The sequence below is a fragment of the Pleurodeles waltl genome, chromosome 5 (assembly GCF_031143425.1).
Source record: "Pleurodeles waltl isolate 20211129_DDA chromosome 5, aPleWal1.hap1.20221129, whole genome shotgun sequence".
Classification (NCBI taxonomy): Eukaryota; Metazoa; Chordata; class Amphibia; order Caudata; family Salamandridae; genus Pleurodeles; species Pleurodeles waltl.
In genome coordinates, this window is record NC_090444.1 from 519,398,346 (window position 1) to 519,416,424 (window position 18,079).

The 18,079-nt window shown below is 44.0% G+C and overlaps 1 protein-coding gene across 3 annotated transcripts in view; it reads left to right on the top strand.

The window, feature by feature from the left end:
- Positions 1 to 18,079, top strand: part of CFAP61 (cilia and flagella associated protein 61) — a 1,725,308-nt gene that overhangs the window by 1,543,543 nt on the left and 163,686 nt on the right. For all 3 annotated transcript variants that reach the window (XM_069234340.1, XM_069234338.1, XM_069234339.1), the window contains one exon: positions 12,716 to 12,806. In XM_069234340.1, the coding sequence (XP_069090441.1) occupies positions 12,716 to 12,806 (91 nt within the window). The remainder of the gene's footprint in view (positions 1 to 12,715; positions 12,807 to 18,079) is intronic.

Below are 18,079 nucleotides of genomic sequence, written 5' to 3' on the forward strand. Positions count from 1 at the left end.
AGCTCTTCTTGTGAAAATCTCGGGGCCAAACAGTGCCCTTCCCTATAACTTCCTTCCTGTGCATCCTGTCTAGCTCAGTAAGAAGGTATGGTGTTGTAGGATTGGTCTCATAGCGGGTCAGATTTATTACTACCCAATGAGGTTCCACTTTGTTAGGTTGTAATTTGGCCCTAATTCTACACAGGTACAAATGGAGAAGGCATTTTGCTTTCTCATAGGCTAACTCTTGGGATAAGTACAATCTATCTGCGCCTATTGCGTGTGGTATCAGCGAACAGACATAACATGACCCGGCTGATGTCTTAGAGCCCACAAATGTCATGTGCTGATAACACATTTTGTGTAAAAGAGCATTGTGTAGTGCGTGTGGGATAGTAGTATTAGGTGCCTTGTAATTAAAGGTGATACACAATGGTGGTGATATTTTTCGAATAGACTCCATTAGATCAGACTTTTCTTTGAAAAAACACGGATGTGGTAGCATCCCAAGCAACCACAGAATGTACTAATACATGAAAACACATAACGTAGGCATCAATGTAGATCTTGAGGTGATTCTGGCTGAAGTGTAAACCATTTTCTCGGGGTGGGAGCTTCTGAGACGAGGAAAACAGGTCAAAAAGTCTTTAAGGCAAGGTGTGGTACAGGATCTCGTTGGTGGAATGGTAGAAAAAGTCTTTGGGGTGTTTTTGGTTCTTGATCCTGTTGGGCTCGAGAGTTCTTTGGAATAGTCTTTAGCTCTTGATCCTGCTGGGGATTCTGGTGCAGCCACTGAGAAGGTGATGGTTCTCTATAGGGTATGTGTACTTAAGGGCTCAACTGCAGACCTTTTAGGAAAGAGCTAGGTTTGATTTGTGAAAAAGAAAAACATTGCATATTTGTATGTTGCAAATGAGTTCTTACAAATTTTTGTTTTCCATTAATTTTGGCGTTGCACCAGAGGATGGCCCACAATCGAGATACCTGGTTCTGAAAGAAATAGGTAATTTTTAACAACATTACATTTGTTCAGATCATCAGGTCTCCCCCTTCTCGAGTCTCCCCCACTCTGTGCTTAGCCAAACATACGTTTGAACGGTATGCTTTACGGGGTGATTCTTGTGTATACAGGAAGTTTTTAGCTGTTAGTTGGTGCTGTGTTAGTTGCCAGCCCTTCAGCGCACTACTGTGTGCATGAGGTGGGCTGCCATTGATGGGGGCAGTGTTTCTAGCCTGCATGTGTTGGGGGATGCAAAAGAAGAGGTGTCTCGCACCGAATGATGGTTATTAAACACAACGTTCCCTAAGGTCACTGTGCACCCCTCTGGTCTCAGCACGTGACGCACCCCATGATCCTCCCAAATAGCGCTAAGTGTCCCAACTGCACCCTTTTTCTCGAGGCTTCCTTTGGGCTAGCTTTGGGCATCTTCGTTTGCCTCTTGGGCATTTCCCTAAACCTCTGATTTTATTGTTGTGTACTGGTGGGGGTCAGAGTGTAGTTCAGTGGCCCCATGTCTCTGATCTGTGGAGCTCAATATTGAAATTGCTGCTCCCTTCAAACGATGTGCGTGAGGCCTTGCATGCGCCCCGATTTCCAGGCCTGTTGCAGGGGTGAGCTTACTCCTGCATTCTGTTCTGCTCGGAGCTGCAATGGATGTTTTGGACTCACTTGCCAGGCCACCTTCTCCCTCGGATCATATCTTCTTGGGCCTACTGTTCCTGGCTAGTGTTTGGGGACACTGAGGGTGAGGAGGAGGCAAAAGACTTTGCGGTGTGGAGAGTCTGGAGCAAGGCCGGGAAATCTTCGCAGTTTTGCCCGCATTATAGAATGGGGTGGGGTGACTGGATGTTGTGGGGAACTCCCTTCCTACTGACTCAATGCCGTGTGGTGCCTCATTGGAACTCATGCGTGCGCTGTGAGCGTTATAGTCTTTTCTTCCCTGAGCGCAGGGGGAGGCCTGGTGCCTGACACTGGAAGACTGCTTTGTTTTGTAACAAAAGTGTGGCCTCCAATTTTACTAAGGGGCCGCTGAGGGCACTATTGTTGTTGGGTCTACGCGACAAAGACATTTCGGTCCCTGCTGGGGATTGAAAATGGGGACCTTTTCATATGATAATTGGAACCTGTCACATTTGGTTATGGGTTCGATGACCTTGGAGTGCCTGCCTCTTAAGTGGTGGTTGGGGAGCCGCGCTGCCCCACTCAGTCAGGCTGCCTTCCCCCTGGGGTGTGGTCGGCTAGCCCTGCCCTGGGTTACCAGCAGGAGGGTGGGGCCCAGGCTCTGGTGTACACCGTAAATGAAAACATTCAGTGAAGATTCCCGTTTGACAGCCACACGGCAGCCCGAGATGGCAGACTCTGGCGAGGACACCCGGTCAGCAGCCACACAACAATCCTGAATGTCCCATAGTGGGAGTAAATGTTAAATCCCAAATGTTATTCTCATTTGTCTTTTATTTTGAATTCGACTGCAGTGAATTTTTAAGATGTTCTCAGAATGTTTACTTTGTACCGGCTGTGCTAAGGCTTACTGCACATTTGGGGTCTGTGTGAAAGTATTTCTTCCCTAAATGGCTACCCCTCCCTACCGTGGCTGTGGCCCCGGTCCATGTTGGGCCTGGTTCTGCGACTGCTAATCTCATGCGCTGTTCCAGCTACCTGAGCCCTACTGCAGTGGTGCGGCAGTGGACTCATTTCCATGCAGATTATTATAAGGTGGGGTTAGGTGTCCCTGATTCTGTGGATGGTAGTTCTATGAGGCCCGCCTTGATGTCTGTGTGTGGTGTGCCTTTAGAGCAGTGTATGCGCTTGTATCTCTTGCCAGGATTTGGTGTCCAGCCATACCATGCTATCCAAATTGCTTTGTATTTTGGTGTGCAGCTCCTTCTTGAGGATGTTGTAGAAGAAAATGAGGGCCCATATCCTTCCACAGCGATCCTGTCTCTTGTCCCCACTCTCATCCTGTCTAGGAAGTCTAGTATGGTCTCCCCAGGTTTTGTGGTTTCCCCCATCAACCCACTTACACCTGGGCAGTCAGGGAATATTTCGCCTCGGGCCATCCATATCTGGTACCTGCATGAATTAAATGCAGCCCCATCGTGCTCTGAGTTGGTCAGCGTAACCGCTGAGATGTGGGCAAATGCCATGTTGGTCAGCTCACCGATAATGCTGCTTAGGAGACTCTTGACATTGCCTATTGCTAGAGTTATCCCCGCAGTATTCTTCTTGAAGCATTAGATCCTTTTCCCAGCCCCATCCAGCAATGGGGGCAGCTTGGCTCTTAGCCCCTCTTTGTCCATATGAGCCCTTGGCACGTAGTTGGTCTCTGATGTGCCCTTCTGTAGTAGTGAACATATCCTCGTTTTGGATATCTCCATGGGTTTTCCTTCTACGTTACGTTCCCATCTCGTCACACACACTTGCATGTAAGAGAAGTTTCACTTGGAATCTGCCCCTAAATGCCGGATGCAGACTTCGGCAATGGCTATGTCCTCTGGTTAAAGGATCCCTCCTCCAGCCAGAGCCTATCGTATTGATCACTTATCTCAGTCCAGCGGGCTAGCAGGTGGCAAAAGGGTTGGGCAAGTGTTATGCTATGTCTCTTGGGTTTGGTTTACCTGTCCTGCACATTTGGGGGGGTGGAGGGTAGCAGATGTCTTTGTCGCTTCTCTCCTCATGTGCACACATTGGTGCCATCTTGGTCCTCCTGCATCTAAGCTGGGTCCGCACCAGGCTGCCTTGGTCTTTAATGTCCTGTCAGCCCCTCTCCTTCACTGGCACTCGGACGAGACAGGGGCTCCAGTCAAAAGCTTCCCTTCTGATTCTATCTTGAATTCCTCCATGACTGGGGCTCTGTACCTACTCCCGCTTTCCTCAGGTGGAGGGAGCGCTACTCTGTTCTCTCACTGGGCTTCCAGGGTGTGAGCTCTCTCTCTCCTCAGTCTGCACCTTTCTTCTGACTCCCATCTAGATCGCCTCTTTCACTTGGAACTATGCGCTGTCCTAAGGTGGGATCTGCTCTCATGCTTGTTCTTCATGGTTTCCTCGGCTACCTTGAGCATACCCTTTGGCTTTATCTTCACTACTAGATCTCGGAGGACTGGGACCTCTTCCCTCAGTCTCGCTAGCTGTCTTGCTGTACCAGGCCACTAGAACTCTCCCTTTCACTCACAGATGCTCCCCAGAACCAGCAAGGGTGCACATTCTCTGTGCTACGTAGTTTCAGTCCATCAACCATGACGGATGGGGGAGTCGAGCTTCGGGGTGCTCTAGTGCTGGACTGGAGTGGTGTAGGGAGTGTCGGGCCTGTTGGCCTGTCGGTCTTTCATGCCTAGACCTACTTGCTTGCTGTTCAGTTGGAGCCGCTTGAGCTATCTCGAGTGCCGGGTTAGTGTATCCTAATGAGGGTGTAATAAGCATTGGGGAGAGCACCTCCATTCCTGCATATTGTGGGGGAGGTTGAGGCACCTTGATTGCTCATGGTGGGTCAAGGTTATCGGCCTGGACTTCTCCAAAAATGTCCCAGAGCTCTAGTAATGCTTCCTTTTTGTCCTTCATTTGCCCTCTATATTTTGTTTGTATGTATGTCATTGTATCTGCAATTATATTAGTGTTGAAGGTTCCCTCTTTTGGCAGGGGAGCATGTGTGTCTTGGTATCTGTGTGTAACTCATGGCAGAGCTTGCTAAGCTTTCTAGTCTAAATGGGGAACTTACTCTGCATGTGCTGTAAAGGAGATCCCATGGTGGTATTTGTATAGTCTTTTCATGGGGTAGTCACCCTTCTAGGTTAAAGTTTTTACGTTGCATGCGTTGTAATTTGCTACTTTTATAGGATTTTCTTCTTCTGCTTGCTACTTTTCTGTTTTTATAGATTTTGGAGGAGGATATACACATGGGGAAATGAACTCAGTGTTACGGATGCATAAAAAAAAACATTCAACAAACAAATGCATGAAGGTCACGATCCTAGGAAAAGTGCAATTCTTAGTTCACAGCAGCCTGCAATGTGACAACAAAATAGCAAGCCTTTCGTTGGCATCAAATAACAGTTTGTGCGAATCAACAATATCCTCATGTATACATTTAACAGTGACCAAGAATACAACATTCAACATTTAAGACAAACACAGTCGCATTGGTCTACCAACATCATAATATCAAAACAACACCATTTCAACTGGCAGGAGAGATGCTGACTAGGCCCCAAAACTCAGGAGAACGGCCCGCCCACAATACCTTAGCCCTGCCCACTCCTAGCACTGGTTATCCGGTGACCAAGGGAAGCTCTGTGCTGTGTTGGACTAGGGGAGCCTGATAATCTTGTCAATGCCGGCTTGGGAGAGAGGATTGGAGCAATTTACGTGCAGAAAAGACATACTTCAATGACCTTAGCCCCTCCATGGCAAAACAAAAGCTATTCCTAATCTCCTGGATCCCAATCTTTCTAGTATCCTAACGTCTGAATTTCCCACCCAGGGGTCCTGGATACCATCTGTGTCATGCCCAGTGGTCCAAGCGAAGCACACCTCTCACTTCTTTCAAATACCACCAGTGTTAAGAAACCAATGGCACTGAGAAAACCAGGAGAAAAAATTGATTTATGGGCCCTAAATCACACCACGAGCCTATGCGTACTGACTGCCTCATGCCCAGCGGTCCAAGCGAAGGCACCTTTTAAAACAGACAGCTGGCCCTATGTCACACCCAGAGCCTTATGCATACCAACTTTGTCACGCCCAGCAGTACAAGCAGCCAGCAACCCAAAAAACCCTGTATTACACCCAGGGGTTAAGCATACCATCTGTGTTACGCCCAGTGTTCCAAGCAATCACCCTTCCCGATGCTGATAATCAAGAAAGTGACTTCCAGGGATTATGGTTTTTCCTCATTTGCCACATGGCAAATGCTAGGAATAAGGCTCTGATGTAGTCTCTTACCCTTGTGATGGCGGCTTCAGAATGGACCTCCGCCCCACGGATTCTGCAGAACTTTAAATCAGTTGTGGCATCTGTTCACCTTTCTTGTTTGTGCAAATGTGAAGCGAGCTGAGTGGGGTCCCCTTCCTTTAGTTGCAGTCGAGTTCGAAGAACTAATTAGCTCACCAAAATGTTGCTTGAATGAGAATTTACCTTGAAAAACAAGAGGCATCTGGCAAAACGGGAAGCAGTTTTTCATTAAACATTACGGCCTGGAGAGCAGTTACAGCACCGGGGTCTGAGTACTGTCTCTCGTATTGCATTTAAACAAAGCACCTTTTATACATTTCTGTGGGAGCAATAAAGTCATGAAAACATTCTTTTCCTGGGAAAAAATAAATAAATGCTAATAGTTGACAAGGAGTCGTAGATACAATTTACAGATAGGGAATGCAGGTGGGCCTTGACCTTGCATGGCCACTTTGTGTGCCAGCGAGTACGTGTCCAGATGTCTAGCATGAGCGGTGTGTGGTCACTGTGTGTGCTGTGTCCTGATTGGCTAAGTGTACCTAATTACATGTGGCATCTAACTTGATGATGGTTTGGGAATGCATGCGTCACTCTGGCCATTTTTGCTTTATTGGGGCCAATATCCAGGGACCATTGTAGTGCCCATTTGTGGGATCTGATCTAAGTTTTGAGTGTTTGGCTGTCAGCTAAGTATTACCCCACCTGTGACCTGTCAGTCATTAACCTTCAGGCCTGAGTCGCAGAGCCTGCCTGACCACGTACTTAAGTGCTGGGGTTACGGAAAGTTCATGACCGGGGAATCCAGGGATGATGCGACTTTGTATATAAAAGTGAATCTTTCATGTATAAAGGTGTCTTGTTGTTGTGTGCATCGAATATTCCAATATCAGCAGCCTCATGGTCGTATACCTCATGGCGTATACAAGCAAATAGAGCAGTGCAAAGGACAGGGTCTACTTGTCATAGTTTGGTCCAACTGGCAGAAAGTGCTCTCGGGAATTGCCTCTGGTTGTGCCTGAGGTGCTCTTTGGAGGACTTGTTTCCCAATTAGGGTGGCACACTAAACTATACAAAAAATTATGGATGGAATGCTTGAATGAATCTTAGCTACAGGTAATTACTCCGAATCGCATGCCCATCCATCGTCATTTTGCGCACCATGCCACCTCAGTTTGGACCCAGCATATGCAAATCAGTCTTAACCCTGCTCCAGTAGGAACACCCTAGCCCGAATTGCTAGGCCAGGTCCTCCCTGAGCCGGAACATAAGCATCCCAAGACTGCTTTTGCTGTAAGTGGGGCTCTTCAGGCAGGTGTGACTTGGTTCCGGTGGCACAATAAGAACTGGACCCACATCTAGGAATTCCCGTCTCACTTAGGACTGCAACTTCAACTGGGGGAACCAGTTCTGAGTTGCTTGTGTTCTGGTTCAGGGAGGACCTGGCCTGGCAGCTGGGGCTGAACTGTTCCCTTTGGAGCAGGGTTAACACTGATTTGCATATGGCTGGGTCCAAACTGGTGTGCAAAATAACAATGAACTGGGATGCGGCCCGAGTAATTATCAGTGGATAAGACTAAACTGAGTATTCCATTCATCATTTTTTTGTATACTTAAGTGAGAAGAATAGCGCCTTTCAGTCTCAGTGATAGTTTGTCAGAAAAACACTTGATTAGGAAATTTTATTTTAATCACTTAAGAGCTGTTGTCAGCCAATGGCTGATTCCCGCACTCTTATCCCAGTGCGTCTGTAAGACAATGCCAGATATTAGGGAGGAGTATAAAGGACCATCTGGTGCTTTGGACCAGGAAACTTCCTTTTTTTATTGTAGCTCGGGCTGCTTGGGAACAGCTTCCAGAGCAGCCCAAGTTTTTTTTTTTTCCTTTGTAATGGCGATCAGCGTACAGGGCTGGCTGACGTAATTACATGTAAAGTGAAAGTAAAACTAGCCAATGGGCCCAGCCCTGATTGTCTTGGGTTAAGGTATCATTGGAAAGAGTAGAATCTCCCCTTTCTAGTGGTATCTCTGCCCAGTTGGATTCCTGCTTCCCGATTGGCATAGGAGAGCATTCACCAAGCAGGGATTTGGGGGAGCGGCCCCTTGGATAAGGGTGTGTGCTCTCTCCACCCCACAAATCTTCAGTCTTTCTGCCCACTAGGCACCAGGGCATTTTAAAAAAATATACATATATATATATGTACATATATATATATATGTATATATATATATTACATATGGGTTGGGACTGCCCACTTGAGCATGGCCAAGTTCCCACAAAAAGGGCTCAATCGACTTTGTGCCCCGTATAGGGGGTGGATGGGAGTGATTAACCCCCACCTTCTCCCCCTAATACAGTAATGGTGGGTGCTTTTGAAACTGTAATTATCACAACAAAGGTTGTATATTGTAACCTTAATCAGTGTACAAAACTTTATTCCATCGGTCAAAGGTTAAACAGTATTCAACATTTGCAGCCTTCCTTGCCTTTGTATTCTTTTTTTGGGTGCTTTTCAGTGGAGACTCCCAGCACCTCCTGCCTTCCCGGTCACACTTGTCACAAAGACCATAGCTAGAGCTACCTGCAAGGAATTGCAGAACTTCCCAGAACTAGTCACAGTCCTTGTGTATTCAGCAGTTTAGTTCTGTCTTCCTCTTGGGTATGAATAAGCACTTGGGGAACATGTGGGTACAAGACCATATTAAATCCTTTTGAACAGGCGATGAGTATGAGTAACACAAGTTGCAGTTTTTAGATACCACTCTGGCATGCTGTGGCCACTTAAAAAGATGAGTTAGGGGATGTCCCAGACTTTAATTTCAAGGGAAGAAAAGCTGACTTTTGAACACTTGGGCCATAAAGGTATATTTAGGCTCTGATCCCACTCATTGGGCTGGGGGGGGGGGGGCAGCAGGGGGATGTTTCACCTGGGATCAGGATGTGGGGGAACTGGAAGCCAGTGAGCTGCAGGAGCCTAAAATGTCCTCTTGTGAATTGGCCATCCCCTTCAACCTTATAATGGGCCATTTAACTACTTCCATAGGACCGGTTATAGCCCTAACAGAGTATGGTGGATGGAAAGGACGAGAAGCCTGGCGTGTATGCATTGTAGTGAAACGTATGGTACTTTTATCCATCTAATCTCGGAATGTCCAGCCATTTGGGGGAACTGGCAGAGGATACATGATGCTCTAGCAAAGGTGTTAGGCACCTCAACTAGGCCAGACCCTAATGTAGTACTATTGGGAAAAATGGAGGGCTGAGCGACCTCACAAAAGCAAAGGATTGTTGCAGTCTTGGCTTTCCACTGGCAAAAGCAGACATCGCAGCAGCTGGCAAAGAGACGTGCCACCCTCCGCATCAGTGATTGGTTGAGAGGAATGGACTATTGCACAGCTGCTGAAAAAATTATTTGTCAATGGAGGGGATGTACAAAAGAATATCCAAAGATATTTGGGTCCGTGGCTAGCCAGTTAAAAAAAAAAATGTAATCATAAAGAGTGATTTTTTTTTTGCTTGGTGTAAAAGATTGAAGTGTTGTTTCTGTTACAATAAAATGATGAAAAAACTATAAAAGGATATATCTAAAAAAGATGAATCCGAAACTACCAATCAGGTTGAAAAATAATCCCAACCAGGAACCTGGACACCCACCCAGTTGTTTACCAGGAGGTTTATTTACCTCTAACTCTCCTTACCAACTTTGGGATCGGTAACCTGGGGAAGACTCACTGAACTTTGCAGGAGAGCTGTCTGCATCCCACTTTGAGGGAGAAGACTGCCCCAGATTGACATTGTAGGTATACATGCATAAAGAAGATGAAGCTCAGAAGGAGCAGAAGCTCCGAGAGTCCAATTTGAAATGACGCCCACACAGCAACACTCCGCATTAACTGTATCAAGAAACTTTGATTAAGATCTGGAGCCCGGATGTGTATCCCTTGTGATGGTGGCTTTGACACATGTGACTTGAGGATTCCTGGAATTTATCCTGAAGAGAATTCAGTTTAAAAATTCTGCTGACATCTTCTTACCTCCCCAAGACTCGTCTTAGTCCTGTCATGATTTACTTGTGGATACGCGAGACTTGCAAAGTGAGCTGCACAACCCAAATGAAGTATCCTCTTGGTGCAACTGCCAAGTGCAAATCATTGGAGTTAGGCGGTCTCTTGTGGCTATGACCCACATAGGCAGCACCTGTGAAAGGACTTTATGAGCTTAACCATCAGGAGAAAGAAAGGTGCTTTGGTGACATTGTTCCCCAAAGAAAGACTGTACTCGAGGTATGGCTAGCTGAAAAAATCAGGTGTGTGTGAGAGTAACTAGAAGACCAGCCAATATCCCTCTCCAGGAATAGTAATGTTCCACCCGCACAGGGCTAATGGCCAAAGTACTGAACCAGAAAATACTGTTGGTGCTTGATTAACCTCCCTCTGCTAAAGTGTGTAAAGTGATCCTTTTGCTTTATTGTGTGTGATAAAATTAAAGTACTTTATTTCTAAAATCAAAGTGCTGGCTGGACAGTGATGTATTACTTGACACCTGATGACTGTTGAGTGCCCAGTCTTTGATCTCACACCATCTTCCTGAGTAAGTCTTGGGCTGCTTGACTTCACTACCTTGGGAGTAACGTGTAAAATGTGGGTGCTTGGTGAGCAGGTTTGGGTCCAGAGAGAATGTTTAGTTTTTGGATACCAGTGGTGAATGGCTATGGTTGATACAATGTAGTCCCTGTAACTGGCTGATGAAGGGTGATACCCTGAAACCAGTTCCAGGATGTTTGTTTTCAGTCCAGGCAGGACCTGGCCTGGTGGTTTGGGCTGGACTGTTCCCATGGGGAACAGGGTGAAGACTGATTTGCATATGGCTGGGTCCAAACTGGGGTGGCATGGTGAGCAAAAGAATGATGGATTAAACCCAGATCTGTGACTGGAGGTGAGTGTTTGAAAAAATTCAACACTCCGTCCATCATCCTTTTGTGTTACTAAAGTTGCCCTAAGTTGGAAGAGTATGCCAAGACGTGGGTCCCTTGCTCAGTGTGCCACTGAATTTAAGCTAGCCTGGCTGATGAAGGGTAATACCCTGAAAAATTGTCCCAGGATGCTTGTTTCCGATCCAGGGAGGACCTGGCTTGGTGGTTCGGGCTGGACTGTTCTCATGGGGAGCAGGGTCAAGATTGATTTTCATATGGCTGGGTCCAACCTGGGGGGGTGGCATGGTGAGCAAAAGAAAACCCAGACATTCCGTCCATCATCCTTTTGTGTTGATAATCCTGATGGGGCCTAGAACCCCTGTTATGGGCACAATGGGAATTAAATAGGGTCCTCGTAAAAAGGGCATAGGCGTCATTGCCCTGATGTAGCAGTAACACTTAGTTGCAGAAAACATGTTGCCAAGTTTTTTAAAGGAAAGACTTGTTCATTTTGGCATAGTCGTTGTTTTATTCGAGTAAGAATAATCTTCATCAATTTTCAATTGAATCCAGGGCACGACTTCAGTTGTCGTCAATATTTGTCCAGATTAGCACAAAGGGAAGCTAATAACACAGGGGAGCGGATCCTATAAAGAAGCTTAAATAGCTAAGCATGTCCGCCCAACTGTATGACCTAGAAAGCTCAAGTTTTAAGAGGAAGGTATTGTTGCTTTAGCCAAGGCTGCATATATGACTAAAAACGTATGTAGTATCATACACTGGTTATAGTCAGTCACCATAGATCAATTGTGCCTCTCACTCCACCATTTCACTTTGAAAATTAATTGTAATGAAAATCGTAATTATGTCAACGTCCTGCACTAAAGTACGTCAGTTCCGGTTCACGTTGCCTGCTTTGCTATGACTTTCATCACAATACATGTACATGCTAAGGTCACTCAGTATAACACAAATATCAGCAAAACCAGTAGGTCGCACCTTTGAGGCCAGGGCAGTGACCTATTTAGTTTTATGTTTTTGTCCCAGATAATCACTGGGCATGCGCACGCATGGGTTGCCATCTTGCAATAGTTTTTGTTATAGCTTAGGAAAAAAACATTCCAACATGGCTCAGGCACATACATGTTATGTATACAGCCGCCAAAGCCCTTAACAGTTAGTGTGATCGATAGAAGATCAGTGCCACTTCATAGAAAGTAAGCAAGTTTATCTTTCCAATCTAGCAAAGTGCTGTGCCTTTTTACACAGGTGTTTTTCATCTACAGAGATATAAAGTGCAAAGTAAGTTGTTTAATGGTGGAGGCACAAAACTGTGACTTTTCAAGCATTTGTGTGCGCTACTGTTTATTGATACAACCAAAAAGCAGACCGAAATTTAGAAACAGCGCAGAACGTTTCCCACCAATCTGGTCTATATTTTTCTGACATATATTAATCCTGAATCACTAACGCCACACAACATTTGGGTCAGGGTCTTCCCCAAATGTAATTTGTATATGCAGCAGTTCAGTTAATCCTGCAATCTGTTTTGCTCAAATGAGGTCAGATAAGGGAGGCCAGAGCCCTTTGCAGGTCTTCAGGCGCTTTAAAATTCTGATAAAATCAGGATTCTTCTCCGGGTCTTGCTACAGCTTGGAATTAAGCCACTTTAAATGTAATTACTCGAGCTGGCTGTACATCAGGAACATCCATTAAAAGAATTGATCTGGCGTGATGCGGGGGGGGGGGGGGGGGGTTGTTATGAGCAGGGGATCGAGGCTGGGTCGGGTGCTCTAAATTATGAGGTGGGGGCTTGGGGGTAACAGGTAAATACTTTATTAGTGGTTAAGGATAACTCAATTCTGCTTTTTTTTTGCCAGTTACTTCAGTGAGCCGTGGTCCATGGCTGTCTTCCATGATCGGTTTATCGATTTCAGACAAGAGGTGCGCCAGATGCTGGCCTCCAGCCAGGTAAGGAAATGAGTGGCAGTATTTGCTATTTCCTGGGGACCGACGGGGCCCACCCCACTCTCGGCATTCTAGTGCTGTGATCCCTCCACCGGGTACACCGTAGCTCCTTCCAAACCAGACGATTACTTGAATACGGGCTACAAGTAACTGCATGTATTTGAGTGAATGATGTTAACAGTGTTCAGCCAGTTAGAATACTGGCGCTAACTAGTGATGTTTATCTGTATTTTAGGAATGGTGGCAGAATTGCTAAGACCAAGGCAGTTGGAAATAATATTTACCTGTGTTGAGTGTGATTTAAAAAAAAAAAAAAAAAAAAGAGGGGGAGGGATGACAGTGTCATCGTTCACGCGCTGTTAGGCGTTCATAGCTTTTAATTGCGTTTCCCATATTTATTCACCCATACCTTCAGCTCGGGCCCATGATTTCAAGACAGGCAATTCATAAAGATAAGCCTCCTCTAAAGAGGGCAATAACCGCTGCCAGCATGCTCAAATATGTAATTGACTTTTTGAAAGATAGCTGTTTGCGCCCAAGCTGACGAAGTTTACTCTTTTAGTGCACTTTTACCCTCTATTTTTGCTTGCACACTGCCACCGGGTCTTCAAGAAGACTGCTTTCTACTTTGAGTTTATTCTTGCATTGTATCAGCAGTGGATGTCTAACGGATGTTCCATAGTACTTAGGCAGCAGGTTGTAGTTTTTAATATGTTCCACTACTGTGACCTATTAGTGCACTATTTTTTCTGCTTGCCTAATAAAGAATTGTCCACACGTGTAGTATTGTGAAAGGGATATTCACCGGTTAAAAAACGCAGCATGCTCATGCTAACGCGTCCGTCTATGTCAATTTATACACATCAGGACTCGTTTTAGGACAATGAATCTTTGGGCCCAGTGGTGAGTCACCGTAGGACGAGATAACTGATCAATATATCAATCAATATATCGATAACATTGTCAATAGTAACACCAAAACATATCTCACTTTAGTCATTAATAAACCTTCGGCGCAATCATGATCTTTGTCACGAATAACCACACCTTAATGGTTTTTTTTTAATTTTATTCCCTATCGATTACAATCTAATAGCAAAAGCATCAATATCAAAACCAAGAAGCAAATAAACATAATCACAAGATAACAATCATAATATGTTTCCAATAATGCAAAGATCAGAAACATAGACAATCAGTTCACTATAAGTAGATCGTAGTACATAGAACCTTCTAGAGATATTAGTTCAGCATTGCACTATGTCAGTCACGTCAGTTTGTCAGTCGGGACAAAAGTCTCGTCTAACCTCTAATTAGCATTGGCATGTTGGGCTTCATGCAAAACAATTTTGAACACCAATTTAGAAAACATCTAACTAAGGTCTCTAATCAAAAAACATACAGCAGTTGGTACCTAGAAAGAAAAGGCAAATGAATGCATTTCCGTTATCAATGATTATATTTACCCTCCTCAGAATAGGACAGCGTACAGAATCAGTCTTCGTCTTCAGGACATCAGTTAGTTCACCGTCAGTCTATCTAAGTTAGAGGCAAGGGACACTCTCCTCATAAGGAGGAAAGTGTAACGGGGCAGTCTATGGACGAGGATGGTTTTGTCTAAATCTCAATCACCAAATAAAGTGACAGAGTTTCTGGATGCAATCGATATCATTCCCTACCTAATCCTTCTTGTCTCGTGTGTCATGAGTTTTTAAACCTTTGTCGTAATACATTCCCCCAAAATTCTATTGGTCAGTCACTACACCCCACTATCGGTAGCCTATTAAATTATACATTAAGTAATGCATTTGTCATTTCACGATAATTCCCTCGTTCCTAATTGGTCTTCATAATTGACGTTTTTCGTAGGTGGCACATCCGGGGTTACTTCATCATCTTTTGTACATATCAGGTCAAAAGTTCTCTTCTTCTCGCTTCACCGTCCTTGGAAGTGTCTATTATTGTTTCGAAGCACATATCTTTTATATGAAAGCTACTAGCATGCGGATGGGAAAGATGAGTGATGTTGCAAACTAGTAAGAGAAAAGAACAATCGCTGGGTCATGGTCTTTTGCAAGTCAGCACACTGGAGAAACAGAAAATATGCTTTAATATGAGAGTTACACAGCTAGTTCTCGACTCACGCTAACTTAGGATATATGGTTCCAATAAATGCAGTTTTATACGTGTTAATGTGCTCAGTTAGGCAAACTATAAACGATTATTTCTTACAGTCGACATTAGTTTATACATATGAAAAATTCTCCACGTTTATGAATACGCTTCAATTAATATTTTATTAAAACAGCATCGTTAGACATAAGCATTTCACGTCTATAATATGTAATATTTAAACTACGCTCTCTCAGTCCCTCCTCTGATGACGCTCGTCATCACACAATCTTTTGATCTTAATTTTTCACCTTGCGCATAATACGCATTTCAACATCCTGCCCTTTATGTGAGCTTTCCCATATTTCATTGAACATTTTCTCTCTTTCACTTTCTTCATTTCTTTTTGTTCTTTTAGTCCAATTTCTTTTCACTTTATCATTAATTTTACATATTCCCCATAATCCTAATAAACAAATTAAAACAATTAATAGACCCATCATAATTTTTGCAAGTACCCCATTCCAAATGTTGGTAACCCAGCTTCCCACTCGGGCAATTCCTTTCCCAAATTTCTCCCAAACACCAGGTTCTTTTAGATCCTTTAGATCTGTACTATCTCTAGTAAGGTTAGTAAGCATGCTTCTAATTTTCTTACTGTTATCTGGTACAAATGAACAGCAATGATGTTCATTAAGCATTTTGCACACACCTCCACTCTTTGCTAAAAGAATGTCTAAAGCAAGCCGGTTTTGAAGAGTCATAGCTCTTTCTGCAGCAAGTTCAGTATCCATCAGAAGTATAGCTCCTGTAAAATTTGTCAGCATGTTATCCACAATAGTAGACAACTTTTGAATTTTCATGGAATTTAAGATAACCCCTACTGATGGGATTATAGCTCCAAATATGTCACCAATGACAGCCGCCACTGATTCTCGTTTTTGTCTAGTATGTTGTAATTCAGATGTTTTAGGTATTTGTTTTAAGTCATCAATCTGGTATATCTTTGGGAACACTATTCCCAAATAACATGTCCCATACCATCCCTTAGGAAGACGGTAATATGCATTTAACCCACAGATGTAATAGATTCCAGGAATCGCTGGGTCTTGTCCGTTTAACATAAAGGTCCATTTACTCTGAAACAGAAACACATGCCTACATTCACTCGTTCCAACAAACAAATTATCTTGATCAGATTTCGGTCTATATACACGAAGTCTACCTACATGTAATGCATCTATCGCTAATTTGCCTTGTGTTTTAATTGCAGTATAAGCATAATCATTTGCATAAGTACGTTTTTCTAAGCCTTTTTCTAATCTTTCTTTCAGTGCTTTGCGTCTATCATCTGTGTGATCTAAAAAGCTTTTCTCTACAGGAGACAATAAGCAAGTCAAATTATTGCGGTGTGCATAAGCTGTTCCAAATGTAAGCGTTGGTTCAAAAAATCCTCTAACTATTTTAATATCATGCTCTTTAGCTAACTTATTTAAGAACTCAATCACAGGCACAAAAGAAAACACAACATCCAAGTTTGAATAAAAGTATTGCACATGCTCTTGATCATAGAATCTTGTTAATAGCAAGCTGCAGCTAATTCCATAAGTAAGAGGGAGGCTATGATAAGTAACTCCCTCCTGCACAGATGAAGGAATTTTAGTACACACATAACAGTTCTTCGCATCCATAGTTTCCACATACTCATTTAATAAGCGATAGAAGACATTAGTAGAAAGTTCCCCTTTTGCATTAGTTCCCTCATGCAGATGTCTCGCGTCTTGTTCAAATTTCTCCCATGGCGATAGTTTGTTAGCAGTAGTAGTCTTAGGTTTTGAAGTTGCATTAATAGTTTCACTCTCTCTCCATGGCATTCCTACAATGACTCCCACAATCATTATTGCACATACAACACCTATCATAAGTCCTAACCGACCACACACTTTACTTCCTTTGCTACTATAAGCCATGTTTGTATAGAATCAGAATAGCAGATCAACAATCAACTCTGAGAAGTAAAACTCTTTCTGCGTATTTTACAGCGTCTTCACTCACTCCAGGACCCTTTTCGTCAATTCAGGTTAGCAGCTTGTCTTAATCAGGTTTCTTTAAGTCAATCCAGGTTTAATGTCTCTTTCCGGTAGTTTCTAAAGACCTCTCTTTTATTTTTTTTCGATTTCAAATTTTATCTCCGTTTTCTTGTTGTATATTGTTCAGGTACCGTAGTATTGGCTTGGTACTTCTCGATCAAAGCAGAATGCTAAGAAATCTTGTTGCCATTCAGAGGTTGTAGCATATGCCCATTCAGGACCTGTATATCTTCTGTTTGCTATTCTCTTTCTCTTTAACTTTCGTTCACCTTGTTGTTCTCCTTCACTCAGATCATCTGCCTGTGGAGTAGTGCTTTCCTCTATTATTTTCTCATTTGCTATTTCTCTTATTCTAAGATGTGACTTGTCTGGCCAATTATCACCTCTGTGTGTTTTGTTTCGGTGTTTTCCTTCAGGACATTGGACAGCACCCTCCTCTCGTGATATGGTGTTTTCTCTTGATGGACCTGCAACTGGTTCAGAAGACTCGGATTCGTTTCGAATAGAATTCACCACTTCTCCTTCTCCGTCGTCTTCAGGTTCTACACTGTATTCAGGCTCTGAATTGTATTCGTCTACTTCTGGGAGAACCTCTCCTTGTCTTAGTTCTCCTGCTGTCTCAACTGAGATAGGCACTCCGTCACTTCTCTCAAACTCACTGTCAGCTTGAGTGACAAGGCTGTTCTCAGTGCGTTCTCCTGTAGTCTCAGATCTTTCTTGACTGATCTACGACTCTGAAGTTGCTGTACCGGAATCTTCAAGTTCCTCTTCAACAGGACACGTTACCCTTTTTGTATGGCTGGCATGTATCCAGTTGGGAACCCCGGCACACTTCACAGCAGTAGTGGTTGTTAGTATTACTTGATATGGCCCCTTCCAACGCGGCTCAAGACACGATTTCCTCACATGCTTCTTGACAACCACCCAATCTCCAGCTTGCAGAGAGTGTCCTGGTTTGCCGATTGGTGGTAACGTGTTAGCTTCCACCTGGTGAGAGAAAGAGCGAATCACGTCAGCCAAACTTTTGCAGTAATCCAACACCATATCATCTGTAATATTCACTAGTGCATTTGC